At 38.5% G+C, this 23,888-nt stretch overlaps 1 protein-coding gene across 4 annotated transcripts in view; it reads left to right on the top strand.

The window, feature by feature from the left end:
• The first annotated feature begins 211 nt into the window (after nt 1–211).
• The window catches only part of NKAIN2 (sodium/potassium transporting ATPase interacting 2), a 541,992-nt gene continuing 518,315 nt past the window's right edge, over nt 212–23,888 (top strand). For all 4 annotated transcript variants that reach the window (XM_040060587.1, XM_040060586.1, XM_058420062.1 and 1 more), the window contains exon 1: nt 212–319. In XM_040060587.1, the coding sequence (XP_039916521.1) occupies nt 266–319 (54 nt within the window). In that variant the 5' untranslated portion in view covers nt 212–265. The remainder of the gene's footprint in view (nt 320–23,888) is intronic.

The following is a 23,888-nucleotide window of genomic DNA, read 5'->3' as shown; positions in this document are numbered from 1 at the left end:
GCTGCTCCTGCAGGCACCTGCCGCCGCCCTCCCCCCGGCGCTGCCGCCCTCCGCGGGGGCGGCCGGCCCCGCTGCCCGCGACCGCCGAGGCGGCGGGCGCTGCGGCCGCGGCTGAGGGCGGGCGGGCGGGCGGCGGGCGCGCCCCCATGCGGGTCCCGGGCTGGGGCGCGCCGGCGGCAGGCGGGAGCCGGGCGGCGGCCGGGCGGTGCTCTCCCGCCGCCTGAGTGGGCGCGGCGCGGGACGGCGGCGCGGGGTGCCGGGAGCCATGGGCTATTGCAGCGGCCGGTGCACGCTGGTGGCCGTGTGCGGCGCGCAGCTGGTGAGTGGCGGCGGGGGCGGCCCGCGGAGGAGGGAGGGAGGGAGGGAAGGAAGGAGGGGGCGGTGGGGCGGCTCCCCCGCCGCCCGGAGTGGGGGCCCGGGGAGGGGGCAGGGTGCGAAGGCAGCGGCCGCGCGTTGGGCGAGGAAGGGCCGGAGGGGCCGAGGTGGGGATCCGAGCGAGGCGGGAGGGTGGGAAATAGGGGCTGTGTTACAGGTAGTTCGGCGGGGCTCTGTCAGGCGGGCTGCGGTGGGCGCTCGGCGGAGTTAATAAACTCGGGCAGTTCTCCCAGGCGTTGAGTCAAGTTGGTACCTGGTTTCCTTTGACTGGCCCTGTGTAAGGCAGAGACGCGTGTCAGGGGTGATGCGCAGCTTGCAAACAGTTTGCCGTACAGGTGTGTGTCTCTGTGAAGTTGTCACGCCTGAGCTGTTCCGCGGATGTGTATTTTTTTTGTTTGTTTGTTTTCTTTCAGATTTGTTGTCCAGTGTATTTTGACACTGTATCATTATGTTGCTACAGAACTCAACCATATATTTATATTTACCTTTGGAGGAGACATGTGGCAGCACTTGTAAGCTCAGCTACCAGCGAAACTAGACTGAGTTTAAAAAGTAGGCACTATGATACAATAACAGAGAAGATGCCTAAAAATAGATCTGCTTAGCAAGATGGTTAGGCTGTGCAATTGCATTGTGGCACTTCGAAAGAGACTGGTGTTAAAGTTAAGAAACTCATATCCCTTCCTGTATTGCATACATGGGTTATTTTATTGTTGTGAAATCAGATACATGATGTAAGAATTCCTGTGGATTTGGATGCAGTGCTATACCGATAAAGACCTATCAATGGAATATGACCCATTTCTTATTCTCACTATATTGAATGTTCATGTGCTGGCAGAACAGGTGCTGGATGCACCTTTGTTAAGCAGTTAACCTTTTGGCAGAAAAGAAATATTTCACGTTATTCCATCCCTCTACCTCTTACTGAATAGTTTTGCTGAGAAAGTAAGTCAGTGTCAGTAGCAACCAGCATTGTTGCCAATTTCTTTCCTCCAGGCAGGTACTAGGACAACTACAGGAGAAGAAAAATAATAGATTTCAGGAACCAAATCAGTGAAACAGTACATAAGAAAGAAAGACATGTTAGCAGATCAGAAATTCTAAATGCCTGTGATCTTTTTATCAGTTGTCATCAACCCTTAATCCTTTTGTGTTCTGGAAAACATTTTATTTGTATATACTGTTCCCCACCTAAGTTATTTAATTCTTTATAACTGGATGTATCTTATCAGACATGATTTATTCATATATATTATCTAAAAAAGAATATTGAATAGTAGTAATAGTAGAGTGAATCTTGAGTGGAATGGTAGGAATGTAGCCTTTTCCAGCAATTTGGAAACATAAAAATAATGACTGAAGTTCTTCAGATCCATTTAAGTTTCAGAGGCGTACTTTTTTTTCTTTTTTTCCTCCAAAAAGGACAAAAAGTGGTTTAAATAGTACCTTTTACAGAGCCTTTTTTTTTTTTTTTTTTTTTTAATGCATTTAACAACCAGAAGGTCATGATGACTATAGAGTGTGCTAAATTAAATGTGTTAAATTGTTGTTTTTTGGAAAGTCTGTGAAGGAAAGCATATTTGCTAACTCATGGTGACAAAAAATACATGCAGAACTCACAAAAACATCAACAGAAATGTCCTATGTGAATGTATCAGCAGGTGGATGAGCAGGTAAGCTAATGAAGAACTGTAGCATTACTTTCTACATGAAGCTTCCTAGAAATGATTGTAAAATAAAAGGTCAAATAAACTTTTTTTTTTTTTTTTTAAATAAATACTGCTTTCTGGAGTAGCTTAAGGAAATTTTTAAAGAATCATAAACTGAAAGCTAACTTGAAAATTTTTGTTGAGCAAGAAAAGGATGTGCTAACAGCAACGCAAACTTCTGAATCACACTTAGCCTGTGTCATGACATTTAGATAGGTTAAAAGCAGGAGTAATCATTTAAATGAGAAAAAAAGAAGACAAAATGGAAAAAACCTATGCATTTTATTAAAATCATGTCATATTCCTTCATGTTCATATATTGTCAGATGGGAATAGGTTATGAGTTTTAAGTCAAGGAGATTTAACTCTCCTCAGTAGGCCCATGGGTGATTAATCGGTTGTCAGTACTTTTTTAGGTAAAGACTACTTAAAGGAGCAAGTGCTGTCAAGATTCATCCTGGAATTAACAACCACATTAATGCAGATGCAAATCATAAGCAAAGGATCTAGTAGTTATCTGGCCTGAGGAGATGGATGTGGGATGCATTTCCACACTGATAACCATTCTTCAAAAAAAGAGGTGTAAGACTTAAAATCTGAAGACTATGTGTTACTGGTACCTGGGATTCAGTTTTAAAGTGGTCATATTTGAGTAGGAAGTATACTTTTTTTTTTTTTTTTTTTTTTTTTTTTTTAAATGCAAATATGTTCTTCCATCTCTACAAAGCTAGGGTGTGGTGATGTAATTGGTCTTTGTAGGCACTGTACAATAAACAGTATTGTGGAATACTGCAGTTCATTAGAGAAACTGTTGCATACTGTACATATATAAACAATGTAGCCGTCAAAAATGGGTAAAAAAGAGGGTTGTTTCAAATACTGGTGCAGGAGTAGAGCTGCATTAGCTTGAGAGACCCTGCATAAGCAGAATTCTTTTCATAAATGCATTTTAAGTGTTCATAGTTAAGGCAACTTACTGTATATCATCAGATTATCAGAAACCTCAAGGAATGCTTCTTCTCTCAAGGGCATACTGATCACTGCTCTCTGCTTAGTAACATACATATACCTCTCTGTTTGTGCTCTCATTTCTACTATGGAAAACAACCTTTGACAGCTCATTTTCCTCTGCATTTGTAGCCAATGAGAAAAATTAGCAGCAAGTAAAAACTAATTTTGCTCATGTTAGGAGCAAGGCATTGCCTTCTGTATAGAAAATCAGTTATATTTCTCTCTTTATATATATATATAAAGATACTACTTTTGGTCTCTTTTGCTCTTTTCCCTTCTGAAAAGAACTCTGAGCACAGGGGCTCTGCTAGTATTTATATGGTAACTATCCTGATGGCAATAAAAGACTTCTCTGTTATTTTGTTTTGTCCTTTAAACCTCTTTATTTTGGGGTATTTCCCTTTCTATTGATAGCTTGCGTCAGTAGCACTAATATCTTGTTTAGTCTTTTTTAATAGTAAGTGCAGCAAAGGTGAAACTGCCAAGATTATTTTGCTTTCTGGAAGTCTTCAAGAGCCTCACAGAAACCAGTTTCAAACTTTCTTCTTTCTCATTGTTGCTTCTTGGGAAAACTTGGAGCATGACAAAACAATAAAAAGTACAGCATGTTTTCAACTTAGAAGGTCTCCCCACCAAGTGCAGTGATAAGGAAGGACAGTATTTCATAAGGAAACTTTAAGTCCCTAGTAATCATTGCCTTATTGTTTCTCACCATCAGACAAAGATTGCCGTACTCCCAAGGCTAATTAGATAATGGATAATTCAGCTTTTACACTCCCTTCTCTCAGTTTCCATCTGAATTTACTGAATTCATTTATATGAATATTTCTGTAAAATTTGCCTGTTCTGCCTGTTGTTTTTCTTTTCTTCTTTTTTTTTTTCCCCCAAGTAAACTGTATTGCAGTTCAGATATTCCAACTAAGTATTAAAAACCATACAAAATTTGTAAACAAGCCATATATATCTGCAAAGGGTCAGTGATTCAGAGGTACTCGATCTGATGCTCTAAAAATTTGTGTATTATAATGTATATATCCCTGAATCTCTGAAAACAAGTGTCTTTCACAAGCATCAGTGTATGATGGTTGTAGTCTCTCCTTTCTCTTGCTGACACCTCACAGCTGGGGCTATGAGCACACTGATGTGCAACCTCATGGTGACTCTTTCTGAACTCATCCTGTTCCAGTTCTGGCTGAAGCCATTCCAGTTCTGGCTGAAGCCACTGTCCAAGTGTGTCATGCTGGCCAAGCAGAACGAAAAAGTCATCCAGATTTGGTTGGTTTGCTAAGAGGCCAAATCTTTTGAGCTAATGAAAAAAATTATCAAAATGCAAATGGTTTGTATAGAATGTCGTTCTGTACTTTTCCACAAATGTATAATGCTAATTAAGAGAAAATTAAAATACTTTGTTTCAAAAACTGTTTCAGCGGAGGTAATTTCTATGCCTATGCTTAACTGTGATCCTGGTGTCCATAGACACATATTTAATTGCCCATTGGATGTGAAGATGCATATTTGAACTGCTGTAGATAAAGTGGTGGAACCCAGGAAATGAATTACATACAAACCAGTACGGAAAGAAAGATCTATCATATTAATTCTATGACAAGAGGTGTCTCGAGAGATGCCCATAATCTATATTGCACACTTCATATAAGACTGAAGAGTTTCTTGTACTCTTCCAATTCTTCCTTGCATTATTAAAAATCAGCATATGTGCCTGAAGAGAACAGAGCATGACACTTGGGGAAAAAGTCTGCCTTAGTGATTGGTTCTGTAAAGTTTAGGTTTGCCTTTTTTAAATATGAATGCCAAACATTCTTATGCTCATTCATGCACTTCAGAAATGGTGATCATGACAGGGTTTAGTCTATATTGCAAATCTAGCTACAAGGTTTAATACAGTTTAATATCATGAATATCCTTACTTGGAGAAATCTCGTTTTTTAACAGTTTGGAGGTTGAATTGTCTCAGGACTTTGAGAGAGTGAAGTTTTCTGGATTAGAGCTCAGTTCCCACTCAGAGCAAAGCAGAGGCAACCACAGTGAATATTCTTTAGGATTAACTATCCTGAAGTACTATGCAATAAACATGTTTTTTTTAATATAGGGTCTTACACCAACCACAGTGCCAGAGTACTTTGCCATAGCTCACCAGACTACAAGACTACATAACTACATAACTAGTGAATGTAGATTATTATTATTATTATTTTTTTTTTTTTTTTTAAGGGAAGCAATAGTGAAATCTTGGGACTTTGCTTTTAATTGCTGGGTTTGTGGGACAGGTTTTTTGTTTTGTTTTGTTTTTCCTTTTTTCTTTTTGCATGTGTGCTTGGTTTTCATTGTCACTGCTGCCAATGGTTTTCTATAGCAGCTTTAGGACAGAAGTGTCTGCGATGGAAAATTCTGATGACATATACATGTTCCTACATTTTCTGCTAGCAAAAGGAAAATGAAAAACATGGGCTTTTCACATAGCATGGATAGTGATATTGTTACTGCGCTTAGCCTGTGGATCTGTAGCTTTATCAATTGGCAAAGAATAGAAAGGATTGGTTTCTGTGTTCTGGCTAGTGCTTAAATGTAAGTGCTGCCTTTGAAGTTGTGACTATGTCAACAACTTGTGTCTGTCCCTTCTTTAAAGTCCTGCTTCTTACTTTGTTTCAAATTTGATAGAAAAGTGAAAGTTTCATTGTATCCAAAAATGTGTGATCTGCTAACAATGAAAAAGAAAGAGTCTGTGAATAGCAGACTTTCAGCAGATGTGTGTTTGAGAGCTATTGTATAACATTAAGGAGTCGATTTAAAGGTGTTACTGGAAATAGATAAACCATAAACTTGATTATGAATTCAGAGAGCTGACATCTCTTGTCATGAAAAAGAAAAAAAAAGTAGCAATGTTTTTAAGTTTGTGAGACCTTGGTAGAAAAATAAGGTTTTTTTAATTCTGTTTTTTTGTGATAAAATGCCAATAACTCATAACCAACCTTTTTTTTTTTTTTTTTCCCTTTATAACTTGAACTCAAAGGGGGTGATGAATGGATGTCTGAGGTAACAGTCTGTTATATATTTAATTTTAGTGGCTTGATATTTGCTATGAATGGGACGGTTGTGGTGGTTTTTTTTGGTTTTTTTTTTGTTTTGGTTTGGGGTGTTTTTTTTTGTGGGGTTTTTTTTTTTTTTTTTTTTTTTTTGTTTTTTTTTTTTTTTTTTTTTTTGTTTTTGGTAGAACTGTGAATGAATAATAATAATGAGTAACCAGTTATGCACTTAAAAAACAAACAAACAAACAAAACCAAAGTGTGTTATATTAAGTTTCAGGAGTAAAAGATTTAAGACCAGCTGAAAAACTGTGTTTTGAAGCTCCTGTTTGGTAGGAAGGAAAGTTTTAAGTAGATTGAGAGAAGTTGAATGAACTTCTTGGTTATAGGCACCTAGAATGTCTAGGAAAGTTACTCTTCTTGTATAGCCATGGGGGAAATTTGTGATGGTAGGAATTAATTTTGTATTGACAGAGACAGGAGCTAGCACCTTGGACAATGAGTAGTGTTGTGGTTTTATTTTTGTTTTTTGTTGTGTTGCTTTGCAAAAAGCACTAAGTAATTAATCATTTTGAAAATACACCAAATGTTCTCTCTAGTTAGTCTGTATTCAATAAATGGAAGTATCTCATTTTGTATTTAACAGAAAGGTTGAAAACTGTGGTTGAAAACAGAAACATAATATTTTAAGTTGGTAGTGACTACTGTCTCAGGCTGGGCCGTGAGAATGTATGCAGTGCAAAGTGCAGCAGAGAAGGTGTGAAAAGAAGTACTTGGTGAGTTGTTCCAGAAATGAATCTAAATCCCTATGGGGTCTTCTCAATATTTTGGTGCATTTGATGACACAGACGTCAACATCCAGTTTCACTTAGCATGACATTTTTAGAAGCTCCCCTGAGTTTAGGGATTGGTGAGATTCAGACAATGTTTTCTTTGGAGGCTGATGTCAGTGAACTATTTGTGTATCACAGGAGCACTCCAAACTTCAGTTTTGGTCCCATGGTCCCACTGAGCTCAAGAGATTACCCCAGGTGTTAAATACTAAAAGAGACAGCTGATTCCAGTGGTGTTTTATGAAAAGTACGTCAGAAATTTTGACATTTTACAGGATTTCATTTAATTTAAATAACATTTTATGGAGGATAACAATAGTGAGTATTTTCAGATTTGGATGAGGACAAGAGTATTGATGGTCTGAATAAATGAGAATATTCTCTCTAGGCATCCCTGCAATCAGAAGTGGGAGTCCATCAGGGGGTAGTCAGAGTGCCTTATGTTATTTCTTGCTTAAACTGTCCATTAGAGTTGTGCCTTAATCAACTAAAGTAGGGAGAGAAGAAAAACCTCAGACCTATTGTATGATGTTAGTCATTAGCAGTACTTATTATTTATATTTTCCTTCCTCTTGCACTTTCATTTGTTATTTTAGTGAGGAATGTTTGTTTTTAAGGACAACTGTGATCTATAGATTGAGAAATGCTGTTTGGGAAAGGTATTTGTGTCTTCATTGACTAAGAGAAACTAAGGAGCCTGCTTTCACTAAACAATATCAGCCTTTGTGCAAGCTCCCTTATGATCCTGCAAAATATGACGCTAAAATCACATGGATAAAACCATTTTATGCTCACTCTGGGGTTTAGATGATTTTTCTGAAGCTTCGAACAGGACAAAAGAAGACAGGGAGCATTGTAAAAAATGTGCAATCAGAAAGAACGTGCTGAAGATTTAATAACTTTAAAGAGTCAGATAGTTTATTATCATCCAGATTAGTCTTCATTTATTTGTTTTATCACAGTAAGTGAAAGTAAGGGACTGTTGAGTGCTACCTGACTTGCAAAGTAGAATGAGTACAATTGTTGAAATGACATTTTCTTGCCCCTGTGGCAAATAAACATTTCACAGTTCATTATTTTATGTCCTCTCCCAAGTTGTACATGTACCAGCTGGATGGCATCTGAGAATCATTTAAGCATTTTATCATTCTATAACCCTCTGATGGAAATGACATTTAGAAGAAAAATTACTGATTTCTGTGTTCACTAAAGAGTAAACATGCATAGCTAATGGTTCTATTCACCACAGGTCATACTTATGCATTTTTAATAAAAACTTTATTTTAATTCATACATAACTTATGAGAAATGTTTATCAGTTTGGAGATCTGCTGATTCCCACTTAAACATTCACGTATATCTAGATACCTTGAAAATATTTCTCACTTGATGCTCAGATTAAGGTGAATCTTTATAGACAACTTGCTTCTCTGCTGCCTACATAATGACATAAAGCATGTAGGAAATGCTGATTATTGTACTGATTGCTGAAAACAGTAACAAACCCCATTTGTTTGACATAAATTCATCTCATATTTTCCTATGCTCTGAAGAAATAGCTTTCTAATATTAGAGTTTGGGGTGGCAGTGTGTGTGTGTGGGGGGATGTTTTTCCTTTTCCTTTTTTTTGGGGGGGGGGGATGTTAGGCAGTATCTCTAGTGACAAGTCACCAGTTACATGTAACTGGCAAGTTACCAGTTGTGTGAATGTGAATAAGAAAAGTCTGTCATATTCTATATTCATACCATAACAGATTGGTGTTCTGGTTTCCTCCTCACCCTTCTCTTCTTATGAAGAAATTACCATTAGTGGAGTTTTGTACAGAAAGCAGCATGCAAGGTTAATTCTATTATTTCCAAGAGGTATGTTGAAATTATGATGCCTGTCATGTTTTTATATTACATCACCTTTCAGAAGGCAAAAAATGCAGGACCATTTGCAGATAGTGGGAGAGAGACTCATGCTATCTCATTCAAACGCGTAATGAGTAGGTTTTGAACCACCTTCTGGAAGCAGTTGCCTCTTTTCATTGACTGTATAGTATATACAAAACTCTCTTCTGCATGTACCTTTATTAACCTCATTATACAGTTAAACCTGCTTATTTTTGATGATATCTTTGTATTAAAGAAGATTAGATAGACTGTCAAACTCTTTTTTAGAATTCAAGCAGAACATAATTGAGTGATACATTTCTTCTGGATGAATGGAAGTCATGCTAGAGGCCTAGAACAAGGGTCAGAGGGCTGCCCCTGTTCACCTTGAGTAGCATTTACTGTCACTCTGAGTGATGCAGCAGTAGTGAATTAAATTGGTATACAAGAACAAGATAGTATTAAGAGCTAGAGGGTCTTGAATCTAAGGTATTGATTAATATTTGTGGAAGAAAGCTTAACTGTCTTAGGAAGTGATGTAATTTCTCTCCAGGTGACTCACAGTATGGGTCAATTTACTAATTAAAAATTCCTTTAAACTTCTTCATAGACAGGCTAGTAATTGGCCCTCAACAAGTATATTCTTCTTGTTTGAAGATAAAAAGCTTTTGTGAAGAGTGGAAGATAGATGTTGTGATGCCTCCTTAGAACAATGCATGTCTCTTTGAAAAGCCATCCTTAAATAATTAAACAAAATGTAAAGTTTGCAAATTTTTGCCCTGAGTGACAATGGCTTAGCATTTTTCATTATACTCTGGTCACAGTCTTTGTGGCAGGGTGTTCTATTACAGAGCACAGAAACAAAAGGAGAAAAATCCTGTTGTGTGTCATTGCTGCCTTCACAAAGCCACAAATACATTAAACTCAAGATACTGTTCATTGTGCTCTTGAGCCACCAGTGACAAAGGTGCTGTGAGTACCACTGAATATGAGGGAGTCATATGTCATTACATCACTGCTCAAACTGGCAAAACCAATAACATTAATAGAAACTAAAACAGCACCTAAAGGAATACAAAACAGTAAGAGGCTAGACTGAAAAAAAATTATAATATAGAATTTAGATGCTATTTTTGTCATAAGTTATAACTTTTTCCTGTCTTTTAAATTTACTTTTAAGTTCTTGTCCATGCCCATTTCATGCCCTTGAGTCCTGTTAGCTTTTATTTTCTTTGACACTTGCAGCAGTCGCAGGCAGTGACAGCAGCTTGGTAACAAGCCAGATGATGGCACTGGTTGTGTTAACATAAGGTACGGGCTTCAGTGTATCCTGAGAACAGAGTTCACTCTCTTGGATTTTATCAGACTGGCTTTCCTGGGTGTGGAGCTGGCAGTAAATTTGGGACTTCTAGAAGGAAACCCACAACAAACTGAAGATGGAAGCAGTATTCAGCAATATTCCTTATAATGCCTATTTCTAGTCCTGGCAACCTCTCAGACTATTTAGAGGGCCTACTGTCTCATACAACATTTTTTTTGTTTTTTCTTTCATTTTTGTAAATGAAAGTCATAACCCAGTGGTGGGGTAGTAATGGTAGGTACAGAAATAAAGTTATTGGCCTCAGCAACTGGAAGAAATGTCTGTTCTTCTAAATCGTGCTAAACTGTGCTTTTTCAGATGCATAATAAAAGTTATTTATGGACACTGATAAAGTGGTATCTGTTGTATAATATCACAGATAGGCATAAGGATAATAACAAAAGGCATCTGGTTTAGTAAGCTATATTTGCTGCAGAAATGTGCTGTTCTTTGTGAATTGAAATAAAAATTTAAAAAAAATTAAAAAAAAAAAAAAAAAAAGCAGGGAGAATGTTAGGGTTTTTTCCCTGCTTCCTCGCATTTGCAATCATTCTTGCTTTGCAGTGTGCTTGTAAAGACAATTATGTGGGTCCCATGTCAGTATTATATTTGTCGTGACTAGCACCTTATTAGAGGACAGCTGCTCTTTGCCCAGCACGTATATGTAGCTACCATTGGTGATAATAGAAGTTGTGAGTGTGACCCTCCTCTTCATTTCACCAATGGGGGATGATGGAGTTCTCATGGTTTCAGTTAATTAACTTAGGTATATATCCAGGAATGAAATAAGAATGGATCTGCGACTATTCAGTTGCTTGTTCAGAGTTCAGTGTATGTAAGGAGGTTTTGAACTTTAATTAGCTGGCATTTTAAACAAGGTGAGTAAGAAAGGCACTGTCCAAATGCACATCATCTGAGTCTTTCAGTGCATGCTGAGTGTGTCTTCACTAGAAGGCCAGGTATTCAGGACCTCATCAGCCCAAGAGCAGTCCAAGTGCGAGCTTCCTTGCACCAAGGAAGCTTGGTGTGCGGGAGATATTTCCAATTTGTAAGCATTTTGTGGTATCTCCTCAGTCTCTCTTTAATCCCACAAGGATTAAAAAAAGTGACCAGCAGATTTTTCCAAAGTTACTCAGATGCTGTAATGATGCTTTGGCTGCTGTCACTTCTGCTGAGAACTGGACTGAACTGAAACAAAGGAGAACACTGCCATCATGATGCTGTTAAGAACTAATGTAAACTCAGCTGGAGAAAACCATTTGCAGGTTCTTGCAAGGTTTATTGACCATGGCAAGCCTAAGAACATATTCTCAAGAACCACCTCTTGGCATTTTAGCTGTTCTAATGAGCTACATATGTAAATCTGTAAGCAATTGCTTCTCTCGGCTCAGAGCTGCCTGGTGAGCAACCCAGACTGGCTTAATGTAAACACATGCTTCTATGTTCATGTAAGTTTCTCTTTTGTTTTTTGTTTGCATTTCAAAATTTGAGTAAATTGGAAATTCTGCACTGCCTGGGGTGACTAATTAGATTTCTTGGTAAGCACAAGCCCTGACTTTTTTTGGAAGGTGAAAATTATTCATCTTGAAACTGCAACATCTATTCCAGACAGTTTCCTTACTAATCTCAGACAAGATACAAAGCTACAGTGATGAATGGATTGAACAGTTAATATTTGACATCTCCTTGTATGCTTATGCCATTTAAAAATAGCTGACTTTTGACAAACTACTAGTACATTTTTATATGAATTAGAAAACCTAGACTTACAGTAAGTTCACTGCTACCTTTCATTTTGAGCTCTTCGGAAAATGGCTGTGCTAAAGGTTCCAGCTGCTTTGATATTCAGCACAAGCACAATGATACTAAATTGGGTGAAGCTGTTGACTCCCTTGAAAGCAGAGGGGCCCTGCAGAGAGACCTCGACAAATTAGAGGGCTAGACACTCACCAGCCAAAAGGAGTTTAACAAGTGCAAGTGCCAGATTATGAACCTGGGATGGGGCAACCCTCGATATGTGTGCAGGGTGGGGAATGAGACACTGAAGAGCAGCCCCATAGAAAGGGACCTGGGGGTCTTGGTCAGTGGCAAGTTGAACATGAGTCAACAGTGCCCTGGCAGCGCGGAAGGCCAACCCTGTCCTGGGGGGCATTAGGCACAGCATGGCCAGCCTGTCCACGGAGCAGATTGTCCCACTCTGCTCTGCGCTGGGGTGACCTCACCTTGAATATTGTATTTTTGGCACCACAATGTAAGAAGGTTATAAAGCAATTAAAGAGCATGCAAAAGAGGGCAACAAAGATGGCTGAAGAGCCTTGAGGTGAAGCCATATGAGGAGCAGCTGAGGTCACTTGGTCTGTCCAGCCTGGAGGAGACTGAAGGAAGACCTCACCACAGTCTACAGCTTCCTTGTGAGGGGAATAGGCGCTGATCTCTTCCCTGTGGTAACCAGTGACAGGACCCAAGGAACCGCATGGAGATGTGTGTCAGTAGTAAACTTTAAAATCTTGATTAATTTTTTTTTTTTTTTTTTTAGTAATAGTATGAGATATATTAAAGTATGAGATATATTAAAGTGTAATAGCTGGGGATACCAACAGGTGCCAGAGGAGTACTTTAGCACAGCCCTCTCTGAGGCAGTTTGGAAGGTATGTCTCTCAAAACAAGATGCTAACCTCACTTTTTTGCCTCTACAGATTCCATGAGAACATGATTCTTTCTAACCCCTGCACCCCAAGCCCACCTGCTCAATTCAGGACGATTTTTTCTGCTCTCACAGATGTCTCCCTGTGTTGGGAGTGCCCTGTAGTGAGGACATACTCAATGTCCTCCATGTAAGCTGTGAATGGTGGCATCCAGGGGACAGAGCCATGTTGGCCCCTTCATACCTCAGTGCAATAACAGCCACTGAATTGCATTCTTACAGTGTAAAATTATTTCACAGTGAATTACATCCATTTTGTACCCACATAATCCAGCAGGAAGATGAAGGAGAAAGTTTTTGCTCATGCAGAGATCTGAGACTCTTGCACTGGATTGTCTTTGGTCTTCTTTACAACACTTCTTTAGAGTATTGTAACTTAGGGCTTTTATCCCATTTATCTTGAAGATGTGAAATTTGTTAAGGAGTGTGCTGAGAGATGCTTGCTGAGTGAAGGAATGATTAATCTTCCAGGAGTGTTTCCATATAAAGCATCAAATTATCTGTATGAGGAACCTCTACATCATAGCCATCCTAGGACTTATATAAGGTCACTATACAAACAGAGCCACGAAAATCTCTTTAGAAACATCAAATTTGATAGAGATAAAATGTGCTTAGTGAATTTTTTTAAAGGTCAAAAAGGTAAAGATCGTGTATTTATTTCAATTGAAATTCAGCAGGTCTTAGGTTAAATTGAGGGATAAAGAAAATAAATCTCTAGAATTATGTTATACTTGACAGAATACTGATCAATAATTGTCCCAGCAGGAGCTGCAGGAGCTGATGGCGACCTGAAAATTTGTTTACAAATTTTGCATAAATATTTCTGATTGGCACATCCTGTGTATAGTTGTACATAGCTTTACAACATCTTCAGCTAGATTTTTGTTCCACACTTTGTCTCCACATTAATGTTTTAGGAATGTTAGACCATCATTATTTTTGATTAAAAACATGTTAGAAAATTCTGTCTTTTGGTTAATGTTCCTGCAGTGTAAGAAAATAAATATTTGTGTGGACATTATTATTTTTCTAATTTCTCGAAGAAGAATGTTTTACACTGTAGTGGTTTTACTGGATACCCCATGGAGTGAGTGCTGCTACTGTAAAGAAGTTGGACTTGGAAAGGGAAGCATGTTGAAAATTATATGTAGGAAGGTGCATCTGTGGAGTCCTTCTAAGGAGAGTACTCACACTTGAAAAATTTCATACAGGTATTTTCTAAAACCTTTCTTCTTGTGTCTACATTACAGTCTCCCTATGCTTGCAGAAGTAATACAAGGTGCTTCCTTCCTCTTCAGGGTGGGTCGTCACAGTCTTTCACTAGTCAGGTAGTATAACCTTAAAGTAAGTATTTCTGGTGCACCTTATTGGAGATCTGTGTTATTTTCTGTACTGCTTGCCTTTTTTGCAGCCCTACTCTCCCATGCATGCAAGTACCTTAGAGGAATTGCCGCCAGGTACCTACCTCAATGCCTAGGCTGCCTTTCAGGATGATGGAGGCAGGCAGGGGCGTCTAGAAGGGGAATTCACTACTCTTTGTTAGTATTTAAAAACTTTACTTAGGTGCTTTAAATCATGCTCTGAAAGAATGAGTATCTCCATGAATTTAATTTGAATATTGAGTCATAAATTAGGCATCTGGAATACACCGAATACTTCTGTTTTTTCTGCTCCTATGCACATCTGATGTATACTTTGTACTGAGTATAAATTAAGTTAAAATATGGATAATTTTTTTTCTTTTTTTTTTCCCTTTCTCTTTACCCCCTTTTATATTTCACAGAATCACAGAATGCTTGTGGTTGAAGGGATCTCTGGAGACGATCTCTTCATCTACATAGTCCAACCCTCCTCACCTAGAGCAGCTTGCACAGGATCATATTCAGGCAGGGTTTCATAACCTCTCTGGGCTGCCTGTTCCAGTGCTCTGACACCCTCAAAATAAAGAAGTTTTTCTTCATGTTCAGGTGGAACTTCCTATATTTCAGTTTGTTTCTGTTGCCCCTTGTCCTGTCACTGGGCACCACCGAAAAGAATCAGGCCCCATCTTCTTGACGTGCACGTGCTCTGCCATAACCAAATTTTTTAAGTTATATCATCTCTTTATGGATCTGCAGAATACATCAAAGAAAAAGAAAAAAAAAAAGGCTACTTCATGATTTCTTGAGGTTTACTCATGGAATAAGATGGATGTAATTGTAAACAGGAAAACTGTAAAATAGAGTTAATAAAGTTCATCCCCTCATAACAGTGTCTGAGTCTCTGCTTTCCAAGAGGTGACATGCACAAATGGAGTATGTGGCTGTGGTTTTTTTCATACCTTCTTTTTGTCACTCTACATATCTTTTCACTACTCGAGTCCTACTTGTTTTACTTCCTTGAAATATCTTGGAAGAAAGAAAAATTACATAGAGCCACTTCTTAGTTGTTTTTTTTTTTTTTTTTATATTAGCTTGCCTTCTGCTGCTACCATGAGCTATAAGCTAAGCTATATGAACAGTAAGGATTGCTTACTATGTAGCTACTAATAAACATGAAATATTTCTGGATGGGATCACTCTTTCTGGTTCTTTCATAGGTTACTGTGTCTGCATGAATTTTCTTGGTTGCAATCAGTGAGTGATGTATTTGGTGACAAGGCAATGTGTAGCCAAACACACCTGCCTTTATTTTACTGGACTATCTTCTTTATTCCCATAGGCAATATTGGTTAAAAATGTGAGGGAATATCAGTTCTCTTGCAGCATGACAGGACAAAAAGAGGCAGAGCTGTTTCCTTCAAATACTGCACATCTTGAGGAAATGCACCTTTAGTGCATTTCTTTAGGGAAAGAAAATCCCTTGATAATAAATGAATGGAATGACAGTACGGCTTATTGAGTTCAAGAAGTGCAGATAGGAAAATAAGAACTTGTCTCTGCTGTAGTAAGAGCTACCATGAGATGTGGGAGTGAAGGAATGAGGAGAAGAAATAGAAGAAAGAGAAAAGAAAGAAAATACACCATTGATGGAACTAGTTTTTAATTTGGGGAATTTGTTCTCAGAGGGTTTCTTTCCCCTAGAACAACCTCTTTTTATACTGGTCTGAAATAAAAAAAAAAAAAAAAAGGACATCAAGTTTTCAGGGATTCATGGTTCAGGTGAGATAAAGAGGTTGAAGGAAGCAAGTCAGTTTGAAAGATTTATTCAATTTGTGTGTGTGTGTATATATATATATATATATATATGTATATACACACACACACACACACACAGAGAAAATGTATAGGTGTTTATCTAACAGGAAAAAAATGTGTGTGTCTCAGTAATGTGTGAAGATACTTGACACTGAATAAATGTTTTAAGCAGTGATGTGTCAGGTACTGCAGGTATACTGCAGTGCATACATGATGACACTGAATGTGTCATAGAAATGAGGACTTTCAAAGAAAAACTCATAAGTTTACCACTTGAGCTGGGAAATTTGGCTTCTGGGGAAAAGAAGATGAAGCTTAGGCACAGGCAGAGTCTTAATATGTTGAATAGAGGGTGCATATAAGCAGTGGATTACATATCCATTTTCAGCTCAGTGTTGCAACAAAGAAGACAGCAGCTTAAGAAAATATGCCTGAATGAAGTCACAGCTCTGAATGTGTGTGCTGTGAGTTTTTAAAATAGAATCCTGTTGAATTGAATAGAATCATAATCTCCTACGCTGCATGGGTGGTACTCAAGACTTTAGGGGAATGGATGATGTCTGATACTAATGGAATTCTGTTAGAAAGAGAGATGAATTTATCTTGCATGTGTCACAGGTGAATTTGTCTTTAGCAGACCTACAAGTTGAGTAAATGATAAATGTTTCGTATTTATGTCATTGAATTAGATGGGAAAGGGCTTTCATTCAGCCACTTCCTACTATTATTAGCAATGTTGGACTGCTAATTTGGGAGAAAGAGGAAGGAGAGCAGGAGAAAAAAAAAAATGATGAGTGATGGTGTCAAGACTCAGGGCCATTCTGGGCACACAGAAATATAGAACTGCTTTTAAGAGTCCTCTTAAGAGAGGTGGTATAATCTCCAGGAGCAAATGCAGATGGAGGGGTTCTGCTGCTGGATCTTGCTGACCAGGGATCTCTGGACATTTTTTAGAGGCACTAGGACTGCAGTCCAGGGAAGGGGAAAGGTTTGTTGGTAGAGGGATGGACAAGCTGTTGCATGCCCACAGAGTTGGCTTATGCCAGTAACCAGTATTGCTGACCATCTGAAATAATATTTCTTTTGGTGGAGAAATACCCTGCATTTCTGTTTATTCCAATCACCCCTGGCTTATTCACCTAACAGAGAAACCAATTCAGGCATTTGAGCAGTGGGGGTAGAAAAAACCCATACTTTTAGCTTATGCTGATAGGCAAGCACACACATTTACACTTCATTTTGTAAAAAAACCCCAAAAGTACTTTACCCAGTAGTATAAAAGTTATGATAAAGTCTATGGGTTTTATTGAATATGTTTAGAAAGTCTACCAAAATTTAAGCTTCAGCTCAGATTTTACAATAAAGGAATCAACATAAATTAGGCACCCTGTGTAAGGTCAGTTAGGCATTTTTATTCAAAATTGTACCAATGTTGATTTTTAAAGCCTACACTAACAAGACACATGAGGAAAGAATGCATTACAGTTGGACAACTATGGTATTTTTAAGACTACTCAGAGTGAGGGAGCATTTGGCTAAGACAAGGTAATAGTTTGCAGGTTTCTTCTACTTATGAAACCTGCTCATTTTTGCTTTTTCACTCGCTTAGCTTACAAAAACATAAATAAATGTCCTTTTCCATTTTTCCTTTCGCTTTTTGTCAAGCAGTACATGCTTTGTAGTCGCTGAATGTATAATAATGAATGTTATTTTGATTTTGTGGGGGGTTAATTCTGGCTGATACAAGCTTTTAATGTTGTTTTTTCCTAACTTGATTTCAGTACTCCTTTAAATATACTTGTGTTTGTTTCGTGGAGTTTATCAATCACCTCCAAAAAAATGTGATCAAAATTTAAGTATGTAGTAAACTCCCTTGAAGCTTTACTGGTATCATACTGATGCGTCTAGTCTAGACCATTTCCCCTTAATTTTATTTCCTATACTTGTCCTTACTTATTTTAGCTGCTACTCTGACCTAAAGATTGGATACTTTCCTGCTTTAGCTACTTGGTAAGCGAGGAAATAGTCAGTAGAGTGGAAGCTGTTTAGATGAGTTCCGTAGGTGTGCCTTAGGTCCTGACATGGGCTGCTTGCTTGGTCTGTCTGCTGTGAACAGGCCATGCAGAACAGACCGAAGTACTTCTGGGTCATTTTGAGGGTGTGGAAAGCTTCTCATTCCCCTTTCCTGGCTGGATTTAACTCACCACCCACTGCCCACATTAGATGCCTACATGGGGTTAAGATCCACATTTGCAGCCTGTGCTTGAGGCAGGAACTGAGGTTGCTCTGTCATCCCCAAGATGAGGCTTGTCCTTTCTGTCATGGTGTTTGGAGAAGGAGTACTGGTAGCTGTAGCTCTGCCCAGTGTTCAGGTTTTAAGTGACTTGTTAGTTTGTGCACACAAGAAAAAAACATCCATTTGTTTGCCCTCTTGAGAAGATGGGGGCTGAAGCCTTCATTTCTCAGCCCTTTTCAGAGTACCCTTGCCAGCAGCCCAGGACCAATGGGAACTATCCAGCTACTCAGTCTAGACTGAGAACAAGACAGACAAAGAAGATGCCTGAGCTCCCTCTGTTTAAAATAGAAGACATCCCTAAAGAAATGTACCTGGACTCAGCTCTTTGAACCACTCTACTCATTTTCTGTGATAGATTTATAAGATGCATAAACAGTATTAAAAGCAGATCTCTACTGGGAATTTTTTCAGTGTGGTATAGAGTCAGGTAGAGATAATCTTAGTCATTCACCCATAGTCATGACATCAAGGAGTGGGAACTGGATCTGAGTCCTTAACCCTTGATTCTTTCCCTATCAGGACTGATCTTATTTAATTTCTTCTTCGGTAAAGTGGTTCAAAGATTAGCTACATTAATCATCTCTGTTACCGAAATAGTAGGTTCAGGCTCCAGGACAAAAACCTCTTTATGAAGCAAAAGTTCTTATTAAAATATCAGGTAAAGTCCCCAGAAGATCCCTTATAAAGACTACTGTTGCTACAACTCCAAGTTGCTTTGTCAGGGAAAGAAAGATTACGATAAAAAGATCAAGCTTAACTTTTTGTTTGTTAGTTTGTTTGTTTTGTTTTGTTTTTGTTTTGTTTCCTTACACTGTAAATTATGGCTGTTTCTATCATCATCAGTAGTTATCTAGAAAAAGCTTTACGGGGGTAATATCTTAAGCTTGCTTTCTTCTGCTCGGTTACTGCTCAGGGTCTAATTTTATTCAGTGAGACATTAAGTCAGTTTCAACAATAACAACAAATGAGTATAGCTGGAGTTCTCTGTGCCTAGAAGAAATACCAAATAAGTTTGCCTATGGATGGGTGATATTTATCATAACATTGCTCCTTTCTGTTCATGCTCTTAGCTTTGCACCCCCTGTGCAGGGCAGTGCTGTGAGTGTGTCATCTGCCACAGCGTGAGAGTCCTTCAGACATGGAATGCCACATGGGAAGGGCTGGTGGCAGCAGCCAGAGCCCTGTCACTCCTTGCCATAATATGACCTTTTGCCTTTGAATACCCCTCTATGGCTGTTTTATTTCTCCTTACAGCAATATCCAGAACTGATGAAAGTACTCTGATGTTTGAATTAAGATTTTTTTTTTTAGAGTCATCTTTCCTAGGTGTTTTTTTAAACGTGCTCAGACAATGTTTTGCAAAGAATGGTGTTTTTGTTGACCATTTTCCCATGTTTTACATTATTCTTGTGGGTTTCTTTCATCTTGAGGTATATTCTATGATTCTATCCCTGACGACCCACAGACAGAACTGAGCAGTTAATTCCCTAACCCATCCTTCCCTTGAGCTGCACTTTTCTTTGAATCTGGGAGGAAGAAAAAGGACGTGGTTTATTTCTTGCCTGCCCATCTAATTACTTTATTTTAAACTTACTGCTGTCTGCCAGACAGAAAAGAGGAAACCCCAAAACACCACCAACACCACAAGAAAAACCCCAAACTACCTTAGAGTGGAAATGTATCTCTTTATGACCTACAATCATCCTAAGTACAGTTCTGGTACTGTCAGCTGGGTGTTGCGCTTTCTGGTCAATGATCTTCATGTTTCCTGTGTCTTAATCCAAGCAAGTTTGCTTTCAGCAGACCAGTTCTGAGTTTGTGAAAGGCTCAAGTTTTTGAAAACTGCCTCAGTTTTCTGTCACTCAAATCTGCTAAAATTTAAATATAAAATGGACACCCAAATTCCTTTCTGACATCTTTGAAAGTCTTAGCTTTGGGGTCTCTGTTGCAACTGCCAGGGTAACAGTCCATGAAACCTGACAAGTGATTAAAGGAAATTATTGGTAGCCACCATTATGGTTTTGTTTTCATTGGCAAAAACATTAATGTAGTAGCTTTGCTGTCTTGCCTCAGTTTTTCATCCTGACTACCAGTAATAAAAAGTATGATTACTTCATTGAAAATGTGCTGCTTGCTATAATTCCTGTAATAACATCTGTTTTATTTTCTTTTCCTTGTCTTAGTTTCAGTTCCCTTACCATACAAATAAAAATCAATCAGAAGATGATGTTTGGCATTTGTAAAACTTAGACTGCACCTTATATTTGGCAAACACCTCAATCAGGGATATTTTCCAGGGTTTTTTTTTTTGTTTGTTTGTTTCATTTTAATGTCTTCCTTTTTTCTTCTGTACCATCTCCCAATAAAAATTTGAAGCATGCATGCCTATCTGACTTCCTTTTCTATATGAAGAGATTAAATATTATGTTGAATGTAATTTGTAGAAACAGATGGGTAATTATATGCATGATAGATGCTATCTCAGTGTCTTTAAAATACATCCTTATAGGATTGTTTACTCATGTACAAGTTTCTTTCTTTAAGGAACACTGGTAAGTAATAACATGTGGATGCCAGTTTGCCCCCCCCCCCAAAATATCTCTATCACTCTCCCTCCTTCTCCGGACAGGGGAGAGAAAATATAGCAAAAGGCTTGTCAGTTGAGATCAGGACAGGACAAGATCACTCACCAGTTACTGTCATGAGCAAAACAGACTGACTTGGGGAAATCAGTTCAATTTATTAACAATAAAATCAGAGTAGTATAATGAGAAATAAAAAGCAAATCATAAAAACACTTCTCCCCCACCCCTTCATTCCTCCAAGACTCACAAATTCTGTACTTCCTTCCTCCTTGTTGTGGCACGGCGGGACCACAGGGAATGGTGGCTGCATTCGGTTCATCACACGTTGTTTCTGCTGCTCCTCTCTCTACAGGGAGAGGACTCCTCACTCTTCCCCTGCTCCTCTCATGGGAGGCAGTCCTTCACCAACTTCTCCAACATGAGTCCTTCCTACAGGCTTCAGTTCTTCACAAGCTGTGCCAGTGGGCTCCTTCTGTGGGGTGCAGTCCTTCAGGACTTCAGGCCCCCCTGCTCCAGTAGGGATGTTCCATGGGGCCACAAGTCCTCCTAGCAAGGCTGCTCTGTTGTGTGTTCCTCTCTCCATGGTTCCCCAAGTCCTGCCAAGAGCCTGTTCTAATGAGGGTTTCCACAGAGTCACAGCCTCTTTTGAGCACTGCTGGGGTCCTCCAGGGACTGCTCCACACCGAGGACTTCTCTGCTCTTCTGCCCCATGGACCTCCATGTGCTGCAGGGGTACAGCTGCTTCACCGTAGTTTGCACCAGGAGTTACAGGGGAATCTCTGCTCTGGTGCCTGGAGCACCTTCTTCCTCTTCTTCATGGATCTTGGAGTCTGCAGAGCTGTTGGTCTCACATATTTCTCTCTCTCTCTAGTCAAAGTTGCTCAGGTTTCGTGTTTTTTTAGTTTTGTTTTCCCCCTTAAATATAGTATCTGAGAGGCACCACCCCTGTTACTGATAACTGGTTGGGAAGTAGAAGGATCCTTTGCCCTTCGTGTTGTCTTATCTTTAGTACATGAAAGGTTTATGGCAAGCAATAAACTATTAAGGACCTGCTTTCATAGATTTAAAAATTTTCTTAAATACTGTAGTTTGAAGCCAAACTACAAACTGCTGTGATGGAAATTCAGTTGACAGCAGTCTTGAAAACAGAGTTGAGAAGGTGACTTGGTTTTGCAGTGGTGATCCTTTAACTAAAGGCTGAAATAACAAGTCACCATGCCTGTTCATTTTAGAAATCTGTTGATGAGGACCAGTTTCTTATCTCTAAGCTCTATGATAGTGTAAAATAGCTCTATTTTACTACCATCCATGTGATGTTGTAACTGACTTGTAGAGTTTAACCTCTCCAGGCCAATCTAGACAAATATAAGTTTCTGTTGCTCACACTCACTCTTGTTATATATGTACATCCTTACGATGCATTGAATCTTCACACTCTTTTACATTGCTAATCTAACTCATTACCATATTTAAAGGACAGCCGTCTCTCTGCATTTCATATGAACTGAAAATCTGAAGTTGCAACGTTGTCATTGATTAAGCTGTAATAAAGAATTGTACTGAAGTATGGTGTCAACTGATTTCTAAATGCAAAACATTCGTCTGAGAATTTTTTCTTCAATGTTGTTTTCAAGAGGCGGAAAGAAATATTGTTGGAATGATCAAAGTGAATCACCCATGTTTTCTATTCAAGCAAATATTTGGAAATACTCATTACTAAGCTATATGTGAATTTGGTCTGGTGTATTAATTTCCAAAGAAATATACAGGCAAGTTTTATCTAGAGCAACAGTAATCAAACCAGTAGCTATTCTGGTGGTAAAACACAGTCTGGGTTGACACCTTTATTTTGGGCTATTCAGTCTATCTATTTCAAGGAGTCTCTCAGAGGATAGTGCTCAGATTTTAAATAAAGATAAAAAATTGTAATTTGCAGAATTAATTTTATTATGGAGTTTTTTACTTCACCTAAATGTATGCTTAGCTTCAAATATTTTCAGTATTTCATTTATTCTTTCACTTTGACCTAGAAATTGTAGCACATACTGTAAAAGTTTTAATTGATTAATATTGTATTGTTTTCAATTACAACTATCCTTTAAATACTACTTAGATATTCTTACCAAATTATTATATACTGTTCTTAAAATATTTACTTTTTCTCAATGGTTGAAGTGATATTCAGGAAAAATTTACATATAAATTACATCTCTGACTTAAAAAATGGCAGAACACACAGGACAAAAAGAAAAAAATGTGATTCCTCAAGTTTGCTCTTCTGTCAAAGATGGCTTTTGAATTTATTACTAACAAGTGCTCAACTGTGCAAAAAATGTTGATTTTTTTTATTACTTTAATTTTCCCCTGGCAAGATTCTGACTTGAAAAGGTAACCAGAGCTTTTGATACACAGGGATACAAGAATAACAGCCTTCTGAAACAATAATTCAGAAAATTCTGTCTGATTATTTTGGCTCTCATTTTTATTTTTAAATGCGATTTTTTTCCACCTACTTTTAGTATGTTTTAAATATATGCTGAGAACTGTGTGATCATATGATTAAATACAATATCATAATGCATATCTTAATGATGTATCATCATCTCAGAAATGAATCTGCAGAGGCTGCCTCTTGACATTTTTCTAAAATTCGCATGTGCATTTTCTTCAGAATTATCAAATTTTTAGCTTTCTTAAATTATTGCTATTATTAAGAAGTGCACATCACAGGTTATGCACTGACCACTGACGTGAAATTCCTCCATTTCCACCCATGTTAGCTGTTAGTGGAATGTGCAGAGTCTGTGATAGCTGTTGTGCGCTGTTTGTCCTCACTCACATCAGTCATTAGTAGTGTCTAGTGCCTGCAGAGTGCTCTATAGATGGGTTTCACAGCTGTGTGCTGACAGCTGAG

This window comes from Hirundo rustica, chromosome 3 (genome assembly GCF_015227805.2).
Source record: "Hirundo rustica isolate bHirRus1 chromosome 3, bHirRus1.pri.v3, whole genome shotgun sequence".
NCBI lineage: Eukaryota > Metazoa > Chordata > Aves > Passeriformes > Hirundinidae > Hirundo > Hirundo rustica.
This window is presented reverse-complemented; position numbering and strand designations above follow the sequence as displayed.